This window comes from Zonotrichia albicollis, chromosome 20, assembly GCF_047830755.1.
Source record: "Zonotrichia albicollis isolate bZonAlb1 chromosome 20, bZonAlb1.hap1, whole genome shotgun sequence".
NCBI classification, from domain to species: domain Eukaryota; kingdom Metazoa; phylum Chordata; class Aves; order Passeriformes; family Passerellidae; genus Zonotrichia; species Zonotrichia albicollis.
In genome coordinates, this window is record NC_133838.1 from 12,585,680 (window position 1) to 12,609,041 (window position 23,362).

At 52.2% G+C, this 23,362-nt stretch overlaps 2 protein-coding genes across 6 annotated transcripts in view; both read left to right on the top strand.

The window, feature by feature from the left end:
* PHACTR4 (phosphatase and actin regulator 4) overlaps positions 1–23,362 on the top strand; it is a 188,385-nt gene that overhangs the window by 130,217 nt on the left and 34,806 nt on the right. The window contains exon 1 of one of the 3 annotated variants that reach the window (XM_005496357.4): positions 8,693–8,803. The exons of 1 other annotated variant lie outside the window; for it this stretch is intronic. The gene's annotated coding sequence lies outside the window, so the exon portion shown is untranslated. Of the gene's footprint in view, positions 1–8,692; positions 8,804–8,830; positions 9,179–23,362 lie in introns of those variants that run through there. One more of the 3 variants, XM_026798645.2, reaches the window with a different exon arrangement.
* SESN2 (sestrin 2) lies at positions 1,198–6,962 on the top strand. Of its 3 annotated transcripts, XM_005496361.4 has the most exons (10): positions 1,202–1,375; positions 1,973–2,038; positions 2,791–2,985; positions 3,322–3,504; positions 3,762–3,971; positions 4,306–4,456; positions 4,621–4,736; positions 5,075–5,265; positions 5,712–5,856; positions 5,951–6,961. In XM_005496361.4, the coding sequence occupies exons 1-10, from the start codon at positions 1,298–1,300 to the stop codon at positions 6,035–6,037; spliced, it is 1,422 nt and encodes a 473-aa protein (XP_005496418.2). In that variant the 5' UTR covers positions 1,202–1,297; the 3' UTR covers positions 6,038–6,961. The 3 variants fall into 3 exon arrangements, with proteins under 3 accessions (XP_074411601.1, XP_005496418.2, XP_005496419.2); XM_074555500.1 differs by lacking the exon at positions 3,762–3,971 and having other exon boundaries at positions 1,198–1,375; positions 5,951–6,962; XM_005496362.4 differs by lacking the exons at positions 1,202–1,375; positions 1,973–2,038 and adding an exon at positions 2,496–2,658.

Below are 23,362 nucleotides of genomic sequence, written 5' to 3' on the forward strand. Positions count from 1 at the left end.
CGGATCACATGAAATGAAGCCCCCAAATTGTGCCTCTGAAATGACACAAATGGAAAGACAGAAGTGGAAACCTTGAGGTGGCCAGAGGCACCCAGACTCCACAGCCTCAGCACAGAGCCGTGTTTGCAAAACACCCTAAAAATAGCCCCAGGAAGGGACAAGGACAAGGAGCAATGCCCAGGGACGTTTCTAAGTGGCCGTGCCCTCCTGCATGCAGAGGCTGGGCCTGTGGGCTGTGCTGAGGGTGGCTGTTCCAGCCGTGGGCTGTGCGGCTGGCGCTGCAGTGCCAGGGAGCTCTGACGTTCCCCTGCTGGCAGGAGCTCAGCCCGGAGCCAGAGGAGGTTGTTGCCAGGAGAATCCTGAGTTGTTTGTGCAGCGACTCCTGTGTGCTGGGCTGTCAGGCAGCACCAGTGCTGTGTCTGGGACAGCCCATGGTTGTGAGGGTGTGAAGGGATTTTATCCCTTCTTTTCATGTTTTCTTTTTTCTTCTGGCCCTTTGGAGAAACACCAAACCCAGTAAAAGAGTCAGAGAGTCCCAGACCTTTTTGATTGGAAAAGATCTTTAAAGCTCATCTTTTTCTGCCCCCCTCTGATGGGTAAGGACACCTTCCACCGTCCCAGGTTGCTCCAAGTCCTGTCCAGCCTGGCCTTGGACATTTCCAAGGATCCAGGGACAGCCACAGCTTCTCTGGGCACCTGTGCAGGGCCTGCCCACCCTCACAGGGAAGGATTCCTTCCCAATATCCCATCTATCCCTCCCTTCTGGCAGCAGGAAGCCATTCCCCCTTGTCCTGGCACTTCAGGCCCTTGTCCCAAGTCCCTCTCCAGCTCTCCTGGAGCCCTTTTAGGCTCTGGAATGGGCTCTAAGTTTTCCCCAGAGCCTTCTCCAGGCTGAACACCTTTAGCTCTCCCCAGCTAAAGGGAGAGCTGTTTGTCCAGTGCAGAGGGTCTCCAGCCCTGTTTGGAGCATTCTGGCCTCCTCTGGGCTCGCTCGGGCGGTTCCATATCCCTGTGCTGCCCGTGCCCGGAGCTGGGGTGTTTGCCTCAGGCCGGTTTCTCTCTGGCCCCGGCTGCGGGGTCGGGGAAGGGTCCCTAGACAGACCGGATGGCTGCGCGCTGGCCACGCCCCGCATTGTCATTGGTCTGATTGTTGCTGAGTGGTCCCGCCCCCAAGCTCCCATTGGCGGAGGCGGGCGGAGGGGCGTATCCGCGCCCCGTGCTATGTAAGCGTGGCGGGCGCGGGGTCTCGGGGTCGCTGCGGGGACCGGGGCTGTCCCCAGCGCCCAGCCCCAGCGTGATGCTGGTCGCCGGCTCGCCGTGCAGCCCCGCGGGGCCGGAGGAACACCGGGGCTGCGGGGCCCGGCGGGACGGCCAGGTAAGGGCTCCCGGGCTGTACCGCCCCGTCCCCGGGCGCGCACGGTGCAGCCCGCACTGGCGTCCCTCGGAGAGGCGTGGGGTCGTGCCCCGCTGCCCGCCCCGCCCGGCTGCAGGGAGGGGAGGGGCCGGGACAGGAGCAGCCCTTTGGCCGCACACGGGAGCTCCAGCCCCGAGGAGTGTGGGGCAGAAAGGACCCGAACCCCGTGCTTGGAGCAGGGGTAGTCCTGCCAGTGTGCGGGGAAATCGTGATGTTGAGTGGCGTTTAGTGCCCAGGGAGGGTCGGTGGCACCGCGGAGCGGGCCGTCGGCACAGTGCTGCTCCCGATGCCCGGTGCCGTGCTGTGCCCGTTCCTCGCTGCTGTCCCGTGGCGGTGGTGCCCCGCGCTCGGAGCGGTGTCACAGCTGGCTGTCCCGTTGTGTCACACAGCGCAGCAACATCGCAGTCCGGTTTCATCAGGCGCGGCCAGCCTGACGCACAGGGTGTGGGGACACGGCCCCGCGGCCCGTGCCGGTGTCCGCCTGAGTCACCCCTTCCGGTGACGCCGACGGGGATGTTCCCGGGCTCCGCTGACTCCCGGCTCTGCCTTCCTTCCTAGGAAAGAGGAGTTGAGGCTGCCGGGGAGCTGGCGAGGGGCCCCAGCGCCTTCATTCCCCTGGAAGAGGTAAAGCGATGAGAATTGGCTTGGGTGGGGGTCTCCTTCACCTTTCCCTGCTGCGGGAAGGATTCCCAACCCTCCGATTCCTGGCGCCTGGTGGGGATGGGATGCTGAGGATGGGATGGAGAGGGGTCAGCCACCCCAGGAGGATCCTTGTGGTATTGGGGAGGGTCGTTCTGGAGATTAGGGGAACAGCTGTATTTCACCCTGGTGTTTGCTTGCCCTGTCTGTGCCTCAGTTTCCCCACTCAGTCAGACACATCTGTGTTTCCCTGGTGATGCAAAGACCCACACCCTTGCCCTGCCCGACCCCAGCATTCTGCCCTGACATCCCCAGGGCACCTGAGCCCTATCTCAGCACCCACATTCACTGCTCCAGATGTTCCTCCTCAGGCAGAGATAGCGCCGTGGTTTCGTCACTGCGCTGGGGGCTGACCCCCATCTCCTCCTCCCTCGCACTGCAGAGCCCAAACAAACAACTCAACCCACAGGCCGAGCAGGACGGGCTGTGTGGGTTCTGCCATGGAGACCCCCGAGCCCCCTGTGCCCCCCGGGGCTGGCAGGGGGGACACGGGCAGCGGGGGCCCCCGGCGGTGTCCGTTCCGGAGGCAGGGCGCTTCCACTGGGGTGAGGATCCAGCCTCGGTGCTCTTGGGCTCCTGCGTGTTGGGGGGCGTCTCCATTTAGGTTAGGGGAGGTTGGGAAGAGTGGGAGCCCACAGCTCGCAGCCCTTCACTTCTCTCCTCCACTCCTCGTGCAGATCCCGCAGGAAGGCGGGGAGAGCAGCCTGCACCAGCTCCTCGAGGCCTTCGTCTCCGCAGGCAGGGTGGACCACGTCGCCATGGTCATGGGGCTGCACCCCCAGTACCTCAGCAGCTTCTGGAAGACCCAGTGCCTCCTGCTGCGCATGGACGGGCCCCTGCCCTACCACAAGCGCCACTACATCGCCATCATGGTGAGCAGCGGGGCCCTGGGGGTGCTGTGGGGACACAGGGGCTGCGGGGGGTCCCAGCACTGCTGCTCTGGGGGCATTTGGGACCCCAGAGATGGGCCCCTTTCTGATCTGACATCCCAAACCCCTTTGAGGCTGGTGCCCACCCAGGGTACCCCAACACTCTCCCTCCAGGCCCTCTGGAGCACTGGCACTGATAGTGAGGGGGGAAATCCCCCTGTCTGGAAGTCACATCCCCAGGGAAAACCCTCCAGGAGTGATGTGCCTTGGCTTCTTCGGGGGCTTGTGGCAGGGTGGGACCCCAGGCGGGGCTGGGCTGACCGCTGGCTCTCCCTGCAGGCTGCAGCCCGGCACCGCTGCTCCTACCTGGTGGGGCTGCACATGAGGGAGTTCCTGCAGGTGGGGGGCAGCCCTGCATGGCTGCAGGGGCTCCACTGTGCCCCCCAAAAACTCCGGAACCTCAACGAGATCAACAAGCTGCTGGCGCACCGGCCCTGGCTCGTCACCAAGGAGCACATCGAGGTGAGAGCTGGTGCTGCCAGCACAGATCCCCCCAGAACACACAGACTGATTCCGGGGGTCACCTCCTGTGTGCACGGCCCCCAGGGTTTAACCCTTTCAGGGCTGAGGGAGGCAGTGGGGTGGGAAGGGCTGACTTGCCCCTGACAGGTCTATGGGTGAGGCACTTCCCAAACACTCCTGTATCCCTGCCCCTGGCGTGCCCCAGCGCTGGGCTGTGGTGGGCTGGGGGTCACTCCAAGCCCTGCTGTGTGTCACAGGCTCTGCTGAGGCCGGGGCAGGACAGCTGGTCGCTGGCAGAGCTGGTGCAGGCGCTGGTGCTGCTCACCCACTACCACTCGCTGGCATCCTTTGTCTTCGGCTGCGGCATCAGACCCGAGGGGGAGCAGGACGTGGGGAGCAGCTGCTGGGCCCCCTCACCCCACAGCAACAGCAGCCCCGCCTCTGGGGACAGCGTGGGGGGCTCTGGGGTAAGAGGGGCTTTGCCTTGCAGGGTGTGAATGTACCCTGGGATGCTTTATGGGGCTGCCCCTGGGAATCACAAATTGGCTTGGATTGGAGGGACCTTAAAGCCTGTCTTGTTCCACCCCTTGCCATGGGCAGGGACACCTTCCACGGTCCCAGCCTGCTCCAAGCCCTGTCCAACCTGGCCCTTAACTCTTTTAGGGATGGGAGCTGCTGGAATCTGGGCAGGACCAACCCAGAGGGAGATGCCCCGGGGTTCCCCCAAGTGCCAGCAGATCTGGGGCTGGGAGCCCCTCTGGTCAGTCGGGGCAGGGCTGACCCTGCCCTGTGCTTCCCCAGGGCACAGATGCCATGCAGGAGGTGGAGGTGCTGATGGAAAGGATGAAGCTGCTGCAGGAAAACCAGCTGGAGGAGCACGGAGTCACACAGGAGGAGATGGCAACACGCTTCGAGCTGGAGAAGACAGAGAGTTTGCTGGTCCCTTCCTCAGGTGAGGAGGTGCAGGGGGCAATGCTGGGGGTAGGGGGTCCCTGTGGGCCAGGTGGGCCCGAGGGGGGGAAAAGAACCAGAACCTGCCTGAGGGAGAGCGGGATCAGCTCCCCGGTGCAGCGCTGACTCCATCTGGGCTCATGGCTCTGCGCTGGTGCCTTGTAGATGTTTTGGATCCCTCGCTGCAGTCCAACATCCGCTGCTTCCTGGAGGACCCTGAGTTCGGATACAAGGACTTCACACGCAGGGGGGAGCAGGCCCCCCCCACTTTCCGTGCACAGGTGGGTGCTCAGCAGTGCCTCAGCTCTGGGGGTGCCTCCTGTTTATGTCAGGGCTGTTCCCAGGATTGAGGACAGTTCAGGTCGCCTGTCCTGGCTGTGCTCCCTCCAATTGGCACAGCCTGGAACAAAGAGGAATAAAGTCCTTGACTCAGGATAAACCAAATTTAGCAAAAAATCCAGACCATCAGTGTGTTACCAACACCCTTCTCATTCCAAATCCAAAACACAGCGCTGGAACAGCGACTGAGAAGAAATTAACTCCACCCTTCCTGAAACCAGGACAGAGGGATCCCCCTTTTCCCCACCAAAGCCCTACCCTAGCGTCCTTTCTCCACCAGGATTACACCTGGGAGGACCACGGCTACTCGCTGATCAACCGCCTGTACCCAGACGTGGGGCAGCTCCTGGATGAGAAGTTCCAGGTGGTTTACAACCTGACCTACAACACCATTGCCATGCACTGCGGCGTGGACACCTCCGTGCTGCGCCGCGCCATCTGGAACTACGTGCACTGCGTCTTCGGCATCCGGTGCGTGCCCAGAGGGGCTGGGCCTTCTGCTCCTCCTTGGGAAGGGCCAGGAGCAGCTCCTGGGTTAACCTGGCTGGGCTTTCTGTCCTGCCTTGGGAAGGGCCAGGAGCAGCTCCCGTGAGTTGTCTGGGTTACAGCACTGCTGCTTCCCTAAGGCAAAGTGGTGCTGGTGGCGGGCTTGGCTGAGGTTCAGAACAACCCTGGGAAAGGAGAATTTAATACAAAATTACAGTAAGGATGGTCAGGCTCTGGCAGATTTTGCCCACAGAGGTGGTGGAATTCTGGAAGTGTCCAAGGACAGGTCTTGGAGCACCCTGGGACAGTGGAAGGTGTCCCTGCCATAGCAGGGGTGGGACTGGAAGGGCTGTAAGGTCCCTTCCCACCCAAAGCACTCTGGACTCTATGAGTGCACAAGTGTCTGCAATAACACATCCTCCTCTCTCCAGCTATGATGACTACGACTACGGGGAGGTGAACCAGCTCCTGGAGCGCAACTTAAAGGTCTACATCAAGACAGTGGCCTGCTACCCAGAGAGGACGACCAAGCAGATCTACGCACAGTTCTGGAGGCACTTCAAGCACTCCGAGAAGGTGCTGGCCCGTCCCTTCCCCTGCAGGGTGCTCAGGTGCTGGCCCTGTGCCTGGCCCTGTGCCTGGCCCTGTGCCTGACCCTGCTCTCCTGTAGGTGCACATCAACCTGCTCCTGCTGGAGGCACGCATGCAGGCCGCTCTGCTCTACGCCCTCAGGGCTGTCACCCGCTACATGACCTGACCTGAGCTGCTCTGCTCCTGCTCCTGTCCTGGCTGTGCAGGAACAGCCAGGGGGCAGCTGGAGCCCTGGAATTCCACCGCACTATTGTCTCCCTGCTTCACGGGCCTAGAGCTGTGGAAGTGGGAGCTTCCCTGCGCTTTCTCCCCGGAGAGGGGAGCCCCAGGAAGCTGCTGGTGCTGGAAGACCCCAGAGTGCTGCCCTGGGCCTGACAGAGCTGCGAGGGCTCTGCTGCACCGTGCCTTTTTGGGGCTGGCCTGAGCGGAGCCAGACTGGCATGTCTGTGGCTGCAGTGCTGGTGTCACACCCTGTGACATGTCCTGGCACCAAGGCTGCCACCGAAGAGGACTGTCCCCCTGCCCGAGATGGCCAGAGGATGTCATGGCCTTCACCCCTGCCTTTTGGGTCCTGCTGTGCTGGGAGACACAGCTGCTGGTGGGGGTGCTGCCCCGGCACCCCCTCCCCACCTTTCTGCTTCATCCCCTGCAGTTTGGGATGTGAAGTGCCTTTAACCTCAGTGCCAGGGCAGGAGCAGGGAAAGGGTAAGAATACCTGAGTGTGTTTTACGCCTTTTTGCAGTTTTCCAACCACTGGCACATCTCCACTGCCTCCACAGGGGCTGAGGTGGGGAGCTGTGCTGGGGCATGAGGCTCCCTCAGCCCCTCTCCTGCTGTGAGGGTGGCGGGGTGGCATGGGCTGCCCATGGCTTCACCCAGATCTGCCAGAGCATCCCCAGCAGCACACAGAGGTGCCTCTGGGAAGCAGGATCCAGGGCCAGCAGCATTGCCACCCTTGGTTTGGCTGTTGAATGATAGCTCCAGTTAAGTTATTTCTTTTTTTTTTTTTTTGATGTATTAACTTCTGACTAGGCATGGAAATGCCTCTGTAACTCTGCTATTGATCTTGTCTGAAAAAATAAAATAATTATTTTTTAATTCTTTTTCCTGTTTCACTTTCCCCGTGGTCAGCCCAGGGGCTGTTCCTGTATGGCAGGTGTGGAGTGCAGGCTCTTGCTGCTCTGGGGGTACCCAGGAGCATCCCCGGGCTGTCCAAGGGAGGGTGTGGGGGTCTGAGTCCTCCCCATGCGCCTGAGAGGGATGGGTTTGGCTTCAGTAAACTCTCCTTGTGGTGGCTGCTGCCAGTCTTTCCTGGCTGTGGCACCTTCCTGGGAAGGCAGATGGAGGCACGGCACTCACCCCGTGTGTGTGTCCACGGGATGCTCTGACCCTCTGCAGTGGGGCTGGGGGGCAGCAGGACACCCCAAGCCCACGATGGGGAGCCCAGCTCTTATCAGGGTGTGGGCAGGAGCCCCTGGGAGCTGCTGATAAGATCCTGGGGAGGGGCCAGCGCTGCAGGGAAGGTGTGTGAGCCTTGAGGCTTCCCTGAGTGCCTGAGGAGCCAGGTCTGGCTCTGGGGCTGCTCGGGACCCCGCAGGGAGGGGAGCACGGGGAGGGCAGGGGGGCCTGAGTTTGCTGGGGATGCTGGGGCAGAGTCTCTGTTTTGGGGGAAAAGAGGTTTGAGGGCAGCTTTTTGGGGGAAACTGAGGCAGGGGGACAGGGCTCCCTGAGCTGTGCTGGTTGTGCCAGAGTTCCTGGTGGGGATAAGAGCAGAGCCCCCACAAAGGGCTGTTCTTTCGGGGTGTCACCCTATAGCTCCAGAGAGCACTGGGGGGACCTGGGGGGCTTGGGGAGCTGAGCCAGCCCTCGGGTCTCCTTTAGCCCCTGCCCTGGCTCATTGCATCACTTCAACCCCCTTTGTTTTTTCAGTTTGTCACAATTATAAACCAATAAATTCTTCATTCAGTGCATTACTAAAGCCTGCAATTTGTGTACACATCTATAATTTATCCACAGCTTTCACTGTTCTCTTGCAGGGCAGGTGTGTTAATAATCTCCCTACCTGTAGCTGATAGTTATGATCCCAATAAATGCCTTTTTTTTTTTCTCACTGCAATTGCCCTCAATTTAAAAACATAACGTGTTAGTGGTGTTTAACACACATCAAAGCATCAGGAAATAATAGTGGTGGCAATAATAATAATAGTAATAATAATAATAATAATAATAATAATAATAATAATAATAATAATAATAATAATAATAATAATAATAATAATAATAAATTTGTGCTGAAGGAACATTTTACAACTGATGGAGCCCGAAGCGCTTTGCAAAGGCAGCATCCCTGGGGCTGAGCTGCCCTCGCTGTGCAGGGTTCACGTGGGGCTGGAGATGAGAAACACCTGAGTGTGGGCGGCTCATTCCCCACAGGTGCAGGCAGACACCTGGATCCGCTGCATGGGCTGAAATGAACAATCACAGAGCCCAGGTGGGACCGGCCCGGGGCCGGGCCTCGGGACCCGGTGCCAAAGCCCCACAGTCCGCTCACGCCCTGACCCCAAAATCTCATCCTCCCACCCCAAACCCCCATCGCCAGTCACTCCATGGCCTCAGAGCCGCCGTCCAACCTCTCCCAGCACCTCATCATCCCCCTGACCCCAACGCTCCGAACGCCCCCGACCCCAAATCCCGCGCGTCCCCGGTCCGGGGGGCGTGTTCTCCGGTTCGGAGGCGTATCCCCATAGTTCCGGGGGGCGTGCCCTCGCCGTCCGAGGGGCGTATCCTCCGTTCCGGGAGGCGTATCTTCCTGCCCAGGGGGGCGTGTCCTCCCGTCCCGGGGCCCCGTCCTCGCCGCCCGCACTACATTTCCCGGCATGCCCTGCGCGCGACTTCCGGCGGCGCGTCCCGGCAGCAGCGGTGGCGGCGGCAGGTGAGGGCGGGCGGGGGCCCGGGAGCGCTGGCACGGCCGGGGAAACGCGGGGGAGCCCGGGCCTGGAGCGCCCCGGGCCGGAGAACCGCGGCTCGGCCCTGCCCCGCCCCCTGCTCCCTGCCCGGGGGCAGCGCTGCGGGGCGGGGGCGGTCCCGGTCCCGGAGGGGAAGCGGGGGCGCCCCGGGGATGCCGCGGGAGGGCCGGGGCTGTGCGGGCACCGCGCCGGGGGCGTCCGGGCAGCCGCTCGTTGGCTCCGAGCGCGAGGAGCGGAGTTCGCCGCTGTCCTCCGAAGGGCGGTTCGGGAACCCGGAGCGGCTGGGGCCGGAGCTCCGGTAAAACCCGGGTTGCGTCCCCGCCGCCCTCCCGTGCCTTGCCGTGAGTGTTTCCAGCTTCCCCAAAGTTCCCTCTGAGGCAGCCCCGTTGGTATTTCTTTGTTTGATCTCTCCTGCCTTAATGTTGACTGAAATTTGAAACGTCCCCGTTGTGCTTTCTGGCTTAATTGTTCTTTCCCTCTGTTTGCACGCAGATGAATTATTTACCTCTGTGCCTTGCATTGGCTTGTGTTTGTCCAGGTGGAGGTAGGCGAGGGCTTGGTGCCCTTCTCTGGCACTGAAATGCTGCAAAAAAAAGTAAATGAAGCGAGACGGTGGTCAGCTGAGGCTGAAATAAACTGAACATTGAAGTTGCGTGATGCTCGTGTTTTTCAAAAGCAAGTCCGGTGCAGGATCAGGGAGGGGGATTGATGAAGCTTCCCCAGGCCACTCTTGGTGGGTAAAGGATGTTCAGCTGAGTTAGTTTGATGTGCTGCAGAAGATGCAAGGGAGTGTAACCGGATTCCTCTCCCTGCTGTGATTTCCTCAGGAGTGCCTGGTGCTCTTCAAGCAGACCTTTTAAATGAATCCAAACTGCTTTCAAGAGTAGACAATACCTAAAATTGGCAACTTACATGGTTTAAATTCCCTTTTGTGAAGGAAAGGGCAAAATAGAGCCAAAATGAGGCCGATTGTGAGGGACTGTCACAGCTACACCAGCTGAAGCTGAGTATCTGGACAGTGATGGTAACAAAACCCCTTTCTCATTCAGAGTAGGTTTATTAAACCTGTTTTTGCCAGCAGTGCTGGGAATGACTGTGCTGGTCTGTCCCAAGTCAAGGTGGTTTCAAACGTGCCAGTGTGTCCCTTCCCAGGTGATACTCTATTATCTGATAATATATCAGAGTGTTTTTGCAAGGAGCATTTTCTTTGTGGATTACCAGGGACTGAGCTGTGTCTGAGGCACAGAGTGTCCTCAGCCCCTGGGAGATGGAGTGGGAGTCCTGTTGGGAGCGTGGGGCAGTTCCACAAACGAGGGGATGTGATTGCATCCTCGTTTTCATGCTGCTGCATCAGTGATTGTACAGCCTTCTACTTCATTCAGCCACTGGCTGATTTCATTTCCAGTTCAATTTGATAACAGTTTTGAGAGCCAAATCATTTGTATTTAAACAAATGGCTTCTATTTTGATCAAATTTCATTGTGTTTGGCATGTGTTGCAGCATTCTATGTATTAAAAACTGCTGAGGCTGTGGTTCCTGCAGGTTTATTAGCTGGTGATGAATATTTAGTTACAGGCTGTACAAAACCCGTGTCTGGGTATGTAGGGGGGGGGCTTAAAACAGAACTGGGTTTTTCTGGTTGGTCTCAATGATACTATGAGTGAAGAAAGCTGCAAATATCAGTGGGATCATTTGGATTACGTCAAAACACGTCATTTTTCAGGCAAAACTGGAACTTTAGGCTGCAGGGAAGCTGGTAGGACTATTGGGGGCAAAGACATCATCTTGCTCCTGCATCCATTAAGGTGGGAGTGGAGATGCTCCAGGTCATTCATAATGAGTTCCCTTTAGCAGTGATTTTCTGCATACAAATGCCAGGTGGGTTTATTTTTCTGAGTGTGAGAATGCTTTTATTTTTTGCTGGCAAGTTTGGAGCCTGTAGAAAACTAATGTATGTGCAACTGTAGCAGTGTTGGGCCTGGGCTTTGTGTCGAGGGGAAAAAAGCCCTTTCAGAGATCTATTTTTATCAGTTAATTAGTCGCTGTTGCTGACGTGTCAGTGCTGCGGTGATAACTATTCCCAGTTCTTCCCTGCACAGTGGGGTCATGGTTAGGCAAGGAATGCAGCAGCCAGCATGGCTGCTCATCCCCATGGCTGAGTTTAACTCCTTCCAAACTGTGCCCCTCAATCCAAGGGCAGATTCCGTGGGAGGAGCTGGCACACAGCTGAGCAGAAGTTTGTCAGCCTTCAGCAGAGGTGCTTTCCCGTTGCTGACTGCCCGTCATTTTTCCTCTGCCCAGAGGATTTACTGTGTCTCGTACTGTAGGAGCTGAGGTGTGGAGGTTGGTGTGATTTTCCAGTGGCTGGGTGACAGGCCTGGAACCAGAGGTAAAAGGCTGCAGCCTTCCCAGTTCTTGCTCTTATCTGCTGATTTTGAATGACTCAGGACGGTTTGTGTGGCTTGGAAGGTGACCAGGCAGAACATGTAGTGATTACACATTGGTATTTTGCTTCTTGTAGATGAGGAGTTGCTGTTTTCCTGATTTCAAAATGACGAAGCCCTTAATCTGAAAATTCTTGTGTTGTTCATCCTATTGCTTGTGGTGTCACTTGTTTTTGATCCTCAGCTGTGCTGACATAGGGAGGCGAGAGGCAGCTTTGGTCTCAGCCATACCCTGCTTGTCACTGCCTGAATTTCTTTGTTTATTGGTGAATCTCTGCTCTTTCTGCTGGGGATGGGATGGGGGAGGGAGGACTCATTATCTCCAGAGAGAGGCTTTAAATGCTATTAGCCAAAAGAGCAGGCTTCATCTCCTAACTTGAATGAGTTGAGAGAAATAACACAAAGCGCTGGTGGCAAAGATATGAAAATTGAGAGCGGTCCAAATGGTTTCTCTCTGCTGAACCCCGGAAATAGATTTATTATTTCTTTTCCCTGAGCCTTTGGCTGGTAGCAGCTTTGGAGGAGTGAGGGAAGGGGTAAACAGATTGTTAACTTTACTCTTTAGTGTTTGTGGTTTTTGCATACTGATTCCAAAGCACAGCTAGGAATCGCTCACCTACCAGCTTCGTGCAGTCGTGATGGGCAATTCATTATCAAGGACTAATTAACCGCAGCTGCTGAGTGTCATGGGGCAAAACAAGGTGCATACTGATGAGGTCGATTTGTGCAAGCCTGGCACTTCTGTGCAGTTGGTGCCTTGTGAAACACTTTTAGGATAGATCATTGGACTTCGGTAAAGTTTACTGGTGTTAGAGGTTTGAACCTTTTCGCTGTCAGCTCCAGAAAGCCGCTGCTAAAAGCAGGAATCTCTTGGCTGCCAGTACCTAAAGGTTTTCCTTTAGTTAACCAAACCCCAAAAGTTAACCCCTTTATTACAGCTGTGTTGCCACAGACTCAGTTGTTTAAAATACATCAAGATTAATCCCCACCATTGATTTAAACTGTAGGCTGCCCCGTATGGGCTTCCTTCATCACCTCACACTTGTCTGGGAAGGGTGAACCTCTCTTAATGTGCTTTTCTCTCCCTTGGCTTTTAAGGGTGTAATCAAGAAAAGTTTGGCCCTAATCATACAGGAAAGCCTTGGTTTGTAAACTTGGATCAAAGTTTGAGAGGCACTGACTCGTTTGGTGTCTGCGCAGTGTTTAGTGGTGGGCCATGCTCAGACCTCTCGCTGTGTAAACACTGTGTTGCAGAGGGTGACTTAGAAAAAAAAGAGATTATTGCTGGATGTGGCCTTGAGGTTGGGATCACAAGCTGTGTCTCAGGCTGTGCTCATGGAGGTGAGGCTTCCAGAGGTGTTTGTGGACGGGGGATAAAGCCAAAGGTTGTTGTCTTTGGAGGATTTGAGCTTTGAACAAAGCATGTCACTGTGCCAGTGTTCAGGGGACTCTGGCTGTAGTCACATGCCTTTGAAGGTTGTGTTCTCTTGACTAATCCTTCTGTCCCACTCAAAATCAGGTCTGGGATGTGTGTCACCAGCTGAACTCGCTGCTGTAGGTCGGGGGCTCGGCCGTTCTCACTGTGCCTGCTGGAAAGGGGCTTTGGGCACTGCTGTTGCTGTGTTGGCAAGAGCTCCCCCGCAGATGCACAGAAGTGCTGCTGCTGGTGTGTTATCCATCCCTCTCCTCTCCAGAGCTGCCTAAAAGTTTTTGCTGGTTTGCTGCAGTGCCAAGATCCACAGGAAGCAGGTTTGCAGGTACAGCTAACACCTGCCAGCCTTTGGATCCCAGTGCAGGGGAGGCTTAAGTGGGTTTGAGCAGGGATGGGGGCAAGGTCAGAAGGATTTGAGCTGGTCTTTGCTGGCTGCATCAGGTTCTGTGGAAATGCATTTTTAAAGCTGCTCTGCTGCAATGCTGACAGTGGAAATCTGGATGGATCCACAGAATATCTGCTCGGTGTTCCTGGATGGATGACCTTGTGCTGATGAGGTTATCTTTATCAGCTGGGACTAAGGAGGAGGATAATTACTGAAATAGTGATGTCAGATTTGTGCTAGTAAATTTTGGCTTTTATTTTTGGCAATATTAAGTTTAGTGTCTGTTGCAAACCAGGTGAAACAGGAGAAGCAGGAGAAGAGCTGTTACAGAGTCATAGAATATGCTGAGTAGGAAGGGAACCCATCAGGGTCATGGAGTCCAGCTCCTGCTAGATTTGTTCCCTTGTAAAGGGTGTTTGTGTGATGCCAGAGGAGAACAAATAATTGTGAGATGAAGGATTGTTATGAGGCTGCTGGATCCCCAAAATCAATGTGACACTAGTGATTACACTAACCAGTATTATTCCACATCTGCTTCTAGCTTCCAAATGAAGCCTTCAATCTGTATTTTAATGACTGTGTTCTCTCTACTTATCAACTGTGAGTCCAGGGAAAATAAGGATGCTCAGGTGGACAGGAGGCCTGGTTTAGCTCCCAGCTATGTTGCTGTTGTGGTGTTTGATGTCAGGCAAGTCACTTTTTCCTTGTTTCTTCCTTCTGTCTATCCTCTCCAAAATTACCTGTGGTTAGTGAGGATGTCATCCTCCTGTTTATAGCTAGAGGGACAAATTAATTCATCTCAGCCTTAAGGGCCATAATTAGCAGCCAGGTTCTACTGGTCTAGTCCCATCCTGTTCTGTGTCATATGGTGTGTAGGTGGGCCCTTCAGTAAATAGAGTATGAATAACAGGAGGAAGTGTTTGGGTATGTTGGGTAAGTCCAGCATCAGCTGTGTTCAAGGAATTGTTTCTTGATTTTCACCTTGTCCTGTATTTTGTGAATGTGTAATTTAATGTTTTAACTCTGCAATGTTTTCATTTAAATGCATATTCAGGGTTCACACTGGGCTTTCCTGTCTGTGGATCTTGCTTTTTGTATTAAGTGCTTTTGCAAGGGGAGATGTTTGAGAGCTTTTTCAGTGAAATAGGAAAAAAAAAGTTTGCCTTGATTCTACAGTAAATTCCCGCTGCTCTTGGGAAGCGGGATTTATAAAAGCTGCTGGGCTGCATTTCAGCATGGAAAGGGAGGTGGGGGAGAAACTACCAGAAATTCATTTCTCCTTTAATATGGAGTTGTATAGGTGATACTGTTGCATGGAGAGCAGCAGTCCTTGCATAAGCACTGGATACATTAACATTTCTAACTAGTAAATTTATGGATAATCTCTTCTTTTGGAGGATTTATTTAGATTTGAGAGCATTAGCCTCTGGGAAAATTAAACCTCTTTTAAATCCACTTTGTTCAGGGACTAGAGAGAGGAACTGCTGGTAAGCCCTGCCATCTTCCTCCCGCGTTTCTCTGGGCTTGATTGGAATTGCAGTGCAGGGACACAGCTGGTCCAGAGGCAGCAAGCAGGGCTTTGGTTTTAGTTGCTTTATCCAGTTGTGGCAAAATGGATTTGGAGCCTGTTTGCTGTTCCTGTAAGAGGCATGTGCAGCATTAAGTGCTGCCAAAACCAAGAGAGCCCCTAAAACAACCAGCCCCAAAGGTAAGAAAGATGAAGTGTTTGTGGGAGCTGAAATGTCTGGATAAAGCTGTTTTTCTGCATAATGTCACAGTTTTGGGGGGCCGGTGGTGACTGAACTGTCAGTGTGCTGGGTGCTGCTGTGCCTGCTGAGGTGTACCTTCATTTCAGGGGCTGATTCATGGCTCTGGGTATTTAATCATAGTTTCTATAGCAGTGAAATCTTTAACAAGTAGGTGGAGTTTGCTCTTAGTCCATTGCGGGTTCACGTGAATGTCGTGGCTGATTCATTCCTGTGTTCTTGGTGAGCAGAGTCATTTCATAGGGGATAACATTGAAGGCAATTCTGTGTTTCTGGTACATGTAATGAGTACTGAAACAGCTCTTTCATTTTAATAGTATCACTATTTTTAATATTATATTGTGAGCATTGCTTTGTCCTGTCATGTGTGGCTGCACTGCTGAGTAAATGCAGAGTAGGATTCCTTATGCTGATGTGAATGTTTATCTTACTACCTTTTGATTATCATTTAAGATAATTAAACCTGTGATTGTAGACTTCAGTCTTCCTGTGTTCTCCACAAATGCATCCCTCAGGGTTTGATATTACTTGTTGTTTCATAATGTGACTGTGGTTTGGTCCTGTTGTACTGAAAGCTCAAATTCTTTAATTCTTCGGTATTTCCAAGGTGGCTTTGGTGCAGGAAGCAGTTTTCATTCTTAATGCCAGCAGCAAGGGGCTTGATTTGCATCCTCAAGATAATGTGGGTAGTTGTTTTGTGTGGATTTAGAGCCACATGTTGCGTTACTCTGGTGTCCTACAAAATATGTTGTGTTCTTGAACTTGGATCAGAATGTTGATCTGGAGAAGGGCCCTTTTGGGTCCCTCAGTGGGATGAGAGTTCTCTGGGAATGGCTGACAGTGCTGCTGATGAGTTTGGCTTCAACAAAACTTCATTTGGAGCTGGTGTTGAGGTTGCTTTTGGGGAAGTGTGACAGTTTAATATTTGCCTGCATTGATCATACCCTCTTCATCCTTGCCCTCTTTTGAGCGTGAGCACTTTAGAAGCAAATAAAGCTTACTCATCAAAAATCCCCATTCTGATGTGGCATGTCACTTGCTTGTGACAACTATTTCAGTTGAAACAGGAGTGTGTTGGGAATGGATTTGTATCTCCATTAAACAGGAGGGGACCGTGTCCTTTGCCAGGAGTCTGTCAGAGATGTTGAAATGCTGAAAATTGTTGTGTTGAAGTTGCCGTGCGTGGGGATCAGCAGCAGCAGGCTGACTTTTGCCCAAGTGAAAGTGTGGGGTTAACCTGCTGTCCAAAATGCAGCACTACAGCGCTTGGGAGTGTAGTGCATGGGGAGCTGGGGTGGTGGATGCCAGCACTGCTCAGCTCTGGGAGTGCAATTCCTGCCTCCTCCTTCATAGTGAATGGCTCCTGTTTTATTGTGGGTGTCCCTTGGAGCTGGAAATCGGAGAGGCTTTGCCTGTTAGGCACGCTGTGTGCAGGTGAAGTGGAGGTCCTGGTTTATATGCCATTTCTGTTAGTGTTGAAGGCAGGAACACTTTGTTCCCTGCTTTTGATTGTAGCAGTTTGGAGTGTGAGATCTTCCAAGCTTAATTTTGTGAAGCTTTCTCACAGTTGCAGGCCTGATGCTGGAATTTAGTGTCTCTGCAAGCTCAGTCTTCAAAAGGAATTCTTTCTTGGGAGGCTGTGTTTGTGCTGGCTGATAGCAACTTAGCTCGGCTACCTGTAATCACTGTCTACGTTTGTAGTAGCCATTGTGGGGTGAAATGTTTGCTGCCTTGCAGCAGAGTGTTTGTCAAATAGTCTCATTTAGTGCACCCAGATTTTTAACAGATGGGACAGATTTCTGTGAGCCTGGGCAACCACTACAATTGCTTTGCAAGGTGAGACATTTCTGTTTTGATGGGTGGGAGAATTAATAATGCTGTGTGATTCATTCCAGTGATGTGTCTAGTTTTGGATCAGATTTGGATTTTTTGTAAAGGATATTAGCATTTGTCTTCAGAGAAAGCTAAATTGAAAGGCAAAAGATGACAGAAGCAGTTCCTGAGCTGATAGGATGAATGAATCTTGTGGCTAGAGAGCCCTGTACACTTGAGGGGACTGGAAAATTGGTCTAGGGCAGCGTGATCAGCGTGCTCAGAAACTCTTCCCTTGTGCTTGGGGTGCCAGGAGGGCGAGAGTGGCGCCAGGGCAGTGCAGTGTGGAGCGGAGGGCTGTGGGACACAGCTCTGCCTTGGCTCAGCAGGGATCTGTCCTGTGGGTAGCCGGGTCCTGATGGAAGCGTTCTGCAGATGGCCAGACTTGCTGAGCAGCACACGAACCACAAGCCCAGGAGCAGGGAAGGCAATGTCGGTGTCTGCTGCTTTTGGAGCTCGGTGTGCACTGCAGAAAGCCTCTGTGCTGATTCTGTCTTTGCAAAGGCAGCAGTGTCTGAGGGAGTATTCAGCAGTCCCTGGTGGCCTCCGTTTGCCTAGCCCTGTTCCTGCTGTGAATCTGAGGCCACCCTAAATACCACCACACTTGAGGGATTACAGGGCAGGTCCAGCAGGAGGGAGCAAGGCAGAATTCAGGCTCCATTTTAGTGTTTTATTGCCTGCTCTTGGGGCCATCACTTCCTTTGCAAAGGAAGTGATTTACTTTCTGCAGAATTGCCCTGGACATAAGTAGGGTGTGCAAGAAAGTGAAAATCTCTGGTGATGACTGAGCTGTTCCATGTTAAATTTAATCATCGGGGGACATGTGGGGCAGGTGATGCATTAGTCAGATCTCAGGATGTGATCTGCCAGTGGAGGGATGTGGTCCCCAAAAGCCAGAGTGTGCCTGTGTGTTTTAGCAGATTGCAATTTAAGTGTGCTAGGAGCGAGTCTGAACTGTTTTTGTGGCTGGAGGATTGCTGGTTTATGTCGTGATCCCTTAACAAAACAGCTCTGATGGAGGCAGCCTCTGCCATCCGGCTTTGTGTCTCAGCAGGACAAAGGCTGTGCTGGAAGCAAAGCGGGTGTCTGTGCCTGGTGTGTCCATCTGTGCTGGCTGGGAGAGAGCTGGAATTTGGAAATGCTTTTAACCGTGTGGGGGGAGCAGGTGGCTTTTCATCCCCATGAACTGTTTATTCCGGTATAGATTGGGGCAGGGTTCTGTTGCTGCCCATTGTTCCAAGAAAGTGGGAGGAATGAGGGGTAGAAAGCGTGGAACTGGTTAAACTGGAATTCCTGGGTAGTGCCTGCCCTTGAGTTATGATCAGCGAGGTCCTGCTTATTTCAAAACAGAGAGCTGAGAAATCCTGCTGCTTTGGGATCAGTTGGTGCTTTAGGGTTTTGCTTCTAGGTGTACTGGAGGAGTTTAAGAATAGTTTTGTAGCAGATAAATAATCTTGTAAATATGAGTAAACAATCTTGGTTTGTCACAGATGCTCTGAGATTATGCGGGATGGGTTCTCATGGCTTGGTGATCAAACAGCATGGGGAGATAAGGGTGGCACCTTCCCTGGGGTGTCTGCAGTGGGACAAGGGACAGAGGAGTGGGCTGGATCTGTGATTCTGTTGGGTTTTCAAGGCTATTTGGTGCTGGGAAGGCTGACTCGATGTCCCCCCAGCCCAGTCCTAGCCCACTGCAGCCCTGTGTGGGGCTGCAGCTGTGTGAACTTCCAGAGGTGCTGTGGCTGCCGAGCAGCTCCTGTGCGTTCGCTCCCTTCCCTTGTTCTCCAGCGACTGCTGTGGCCCACGTGACAGACAAATTGAGGAACTGAACTGCATTCAAGCCAGCTGCTTCTGCAGCAGGCTGGTTTTGGCTGGGTTAGCTGCTCTGTGAGATCTCTGGGTCCTGTGCAGGGAAGGGCTGGGAGCTCCTGGATGTACCTGGAGTGCTCCTAAGGCGTGTCTTGTGGAGCATCCTCTGCTTGTGGATCCTCATGCTGCGTACGCAGAGCCACGTCCAGCACCCTTCCTGTTAATGCAGCCCATCCCACGGCATTTCCTCAGCTCCTGCGCCTCGAGAATGTTGAGACGTTGACGTTGTCTCTAATTTTAAAGTCCTCTCTGCTCCTCGGTGTTATAATGATTCCCTTGCTTAAATTTGCACAGTTGGAGAAGAGCATTTTTTCCTGGTTGCCTTCCTGGCCCAGGTCAGCTAACCTGCCTGCAGGGCACAAGGAGAGATTTGTCGCTTCAGTTGGGTGTTTTTTCAACCATTGTTACTGTGGAAGGTCCTTTTGTGGCTGGAAAGAAGCCCTGATAGTTTTGTTGAGCTCTTAATGCAGCTAAACGTGTTGGCTGGAAAATGTCATTTCTAATGGAAAGTTAGAGTGGTGATGAGAGAAGAGAGCTGAAACATTCCTGTTCTTGGGGGAGTTCCAGGAGATTACTGTCTTTAAGATTATCCCATTTAAGATTTAATTAACGATTATTTGGAGGAGTATATCAGACCAAAACCTAAAAGATGAGTGACCATGTGCTGAGCAGCATAGTCTAGTGGAAGATGTCTCTGCCTATGGCAGAAGGTTGGAATTAGATGATCTTTAAAGGCCCTTTCAACCCAAACCATTCCGCGATTGTGTCCCTGCCTGAAAGCATTTGTAAGAGCAGTAGGAAAGGCACAGCTTCCACCTGAGATTAAAATCAACTTTGGCCCAGTAGGTGAGATGGCTGCACTAAGCACCATCCCCAGGCAATCAGTGTTGCTGCTTCATAAACTTTGTGCACAACCATGAGAACTACAAAAGATTTTTTTTTTTGTTTCTCATTCAGAAGCTTTATGAGCTTATTTTCACAATGGGATGCCTTGCTGCCTACACTTAATGTTATAAAGACTGCCAGATCAGTAGTGGGAATTAATTTCTCTACTGTCCTAGTTAAAGCCTGGGCACCTTTTTATTAAAGCTGTAGCTTTGCAAGAAAATAATTGCCTGAGAAGGGCTTCTTCAAGGAAATTTGATATCTTAATCAGAAATAATTAGAAATTATGCTAGTGAGTCTGTGAAAGAAAAAAATAATGCTACAACTGAATTTAAAAGTACCTGAACCGCTTGGCACAATCTGCTTCAAAAGGTGAAATGTAATGCTCCTGTAGATTCAGTGATGTAATTCCAGAGTGTTGATTCAGAAAGAGCTTTAATTTCAAACGGGTAAGTTGTTCCCAGTTAAAAGCATTGGTCTGTGAGTTGACAACACAGCATAGGTTTCCTGTATCTCATATTTTTTCAAGTGGGAACGTTGCATTGCCTTTGTGGAATTTGATTACAGATGCCTGGTTTATGTGCTGGAACGTGCAGCAGAGAAGGCATGGAGTTTAATCTGATTGCACAAACCCTGTGGGCTGTTTATCCCAGGAAGCAGTTGGGCATTCAGGGTGCTTTGGGAAAGACCCTTATGGCAGGATTGCAAATTCAGCTCTGCTGCTGCTGGATTTTTGGGAGGTCAGGTGAGCTTTCTAACAAATTCATTTTAGTGCTTTGATGGTGGTTAAGCTCATTCCTCTCACTTTTTAAACAGAGGCAAAAAGAAACACTTTTCAAATGGGCTCTGCAGTGGCAGAGAGGAAAAGTGGCCTCGTTCTGGGGAGGAAATGGTGGTTGCAAATGAAATTGTCTATCGAGTCATAATTGCAGGGGCATGACCACAGCACTGAGCGAGTACTCTGCTGCTAAGTTTTTATTCAAAGTTTGATGAAAATAGAAACCACAAAATGAAGGCAGAAGTGGTTTGAATTTTACCCCAGAAGCCAGAGGTAAATAAGTAACCCTGTTATTTTGTGCGTTTTGGGGGTGTGCTGCAGAACCGACACAGATTATTATAGCTCAGCTGGTGCGTGCAGCCCGCAGTCCTCAGCTGCTCTCCGGAACGGTGGGTCCAGGATGAGAGGTTTGCTCACTGTCCCTGGAGGTGCTCGAGGAACAGCTGCATGTGGCACTCTGCTCTGCTTGGCAGCGCGGTGAGTGGTCACAGGTTGGACCCAGTGATTCTTTTCCAGCCTCAGAGATTCTTTGCTCGAGCAGTAAGGCTGTGGGGTCGGGAGTCCCACTCCAGTGTTCTGCGCAGCATGGCCGGGAGTACTTTTAAGGCTTGCTTTTGCCCAGGTGTTGGAAAAAGCCACTCACCTTCCCCGTGGTGCTGCCCTAGACGATGCAGCTCCCTTCCCTTTCCAGTTCCTCTCTGGTAACCTTATATTACTGTGCCACCCACAGGCAGCTACCGAGCTGCTGGAAAACATTTGCTGTTTGCATGGGGAGCCACTTATCAAATGTTCAATCTGTGACAAAAAGCCACCGGTTTCATTGACTGTAATATGAACTGTATTGAGGCTTTCAGTCCTGTTTTTTCCAATTTTCTGTTTAAATTGCACATAGAGCTGTTATGCTAATGTCTGATTTTTCCACTTCTTCCACAAAACCCATTCCTTGTGCTAACCAGCTGCTGTGCTCCTGCTCAAAGCCACTGCTTCCCAACAAGTGCAGAAATGCTTTTAGTGTTGGGATCCTTGGAAAGAGAGTGAAACTGCTGGGCTGCTAATTAGTGGTACACCCCATTAATTGGCATGTTGCCACATTAGGCTGCAGAACAACTGGGTTTAATCTGTGTGGTTTTACTGAGGAGGAATATTCTGATTTCCCTCCAACTGACCTCTCCACTGCTCAGTGTGTGATTAGTGCAGAACAAACTGGGTCAGCCGAGGCTGCTCAAAGGATTTTGAAACCAGCATTTGTTGTTCCAGCAATTTGCAGAAACCATGAAATGATGCTCAAACCATGTGAGCAAACCAAGACTTTTAGATGGAGCTGGTTTGTTTTAGATGGAGTTAGAACAATACATGAGCTTTTTGTCATCCACTGAATTGAAAAGGGGCTTGTGCATCTCTTCCCCTTTGTACCACTCTATCCAACAAGAGGTTAATTATACCTTTACACCTTGTCTTGTAATCTGTACTAGGGCATTTGGCATGGCTGATCTATTCAGGCTTTTTAAGAATTTCCCTTGTAATACTTAAACTCCAGTTGTGCACCCATGCTATAATCTCTCCTTTGGGAGAATACTTAGGTGCCGTTGAGGTATTCTGCTTTGTAGAACAGAATTTTAATATTGTTTATCATACCATGCTCTTAATCTCACTGCTGGCAGATGAAATGAGTTTCTTTAGCCCTCCCCCTGAGGACCTGATGGAGTTTCATTGCCAACAGACCCATGGCATTAGGTGGAGTTATCTCAGCTTTGCAAAAATCCACTCATCTGTCTTCCTGGAAGGAGTAATTATTGGTGAGAGAATAAAATGTTGATTTTATTTTTGAAATTGCATTTATAAAAAGGAATGGGCAGCCAGATCCATGGGCTAGTTGGGGAGGGTTTGTGAGTCTGGCCCTCGAGAAACATTTGCAGCTGGGGAGAGCCCTGATGGCTTGGATCAACCATTCAAGTGGAGTTTGGCAGATCAGGGAGGAAGAGTCAGGACGTTCTCTGCGTGATGAAGCAGAGACTGCTCCGTGCCTGGCTGCCATCTCCCAGCTGGCCTTATTCCTGGTGTCTGCTTTGTATTGTTATGCTGGTGAGCTGTTGTGGGCAGCATCTGCCCTTTGCTGGGCTCTCATCATCTGCCCCAGTGGGAGCCTTCTGGGTGCTGCTGCAGTAATGTAGTTTTTTAAGGAGTGTAAAGCAAAGGGCTGAAATGGCAATAATATAATATTTGTTTATTGGCTGTTACTAGCACCATATTGGGTCAAAATAAATAATCATCTGGGAGTTGTCAGGTGAGCTTGTTTAATTTCATGGGTCATGGTCTATATTAATGCAGGAGCATGTTCCTCAAGCTATGGGTATTTGTTAACCCTTCCTTTCCCTCCAGCTGGTGGATATAGTTCCAAACAGTTATAAGAGCATCCTTTCTCTCCCCCACGTGCATTTTTTTCCAAGAGAGCCTTGGGTTTTGTGTCTCATTACAGTAAAAGCCCTGTAGTAGCTGCCCAGCTGCTGTCGTGTCCCTCTCTGGGATGGTGATTTAGAGCTGAGCCAGCATGGAAACTGCGTTTCCATGCCTAAGGCAAGCCTGTTGGCAGCCACTGTGGAGAAGTAATGTGCCACTTCTGCTTGGAAGAGTTGTCAGTTTTCTAGTTTAGTTGGGGTAAACAACCAACATTGGCTTAGGTTTTAGCTGGACTTCTGGAAATGTGCTGTAGTCTTTTGAAGAAAGCTGTTCATGTTACTGGAGGAGATGAGCAGTGAGGACAGAGGGGTCCAGCTAATGAGCTTCATTCTGAAAGAAACTGCATGCTTAATGTTCCAGAGGTCTGGGTAAGGATTGCTGAAAATGAGATGGTGAGGAAGGAGGGAAGCTGTAAAAGGGCTTTCAGTAAGGCTCGTGGATGTGGATTGCCCAAGGCTGGAGCAAACAGTGGCACCTTGGTGTGCAGCTTCGTGGTCCTGTCAAGGTCCTGTCATCCCCAGCCCACTCCTCTGGATGTGCTTGGTGTGCATCAGGTCAGCTTTGAGTGTTCCCAGAGCAGCTGCATTGGTGCTGGTGCAAGGAATGGGTAGGAGGGCATGGGAGGAGATCCACAAT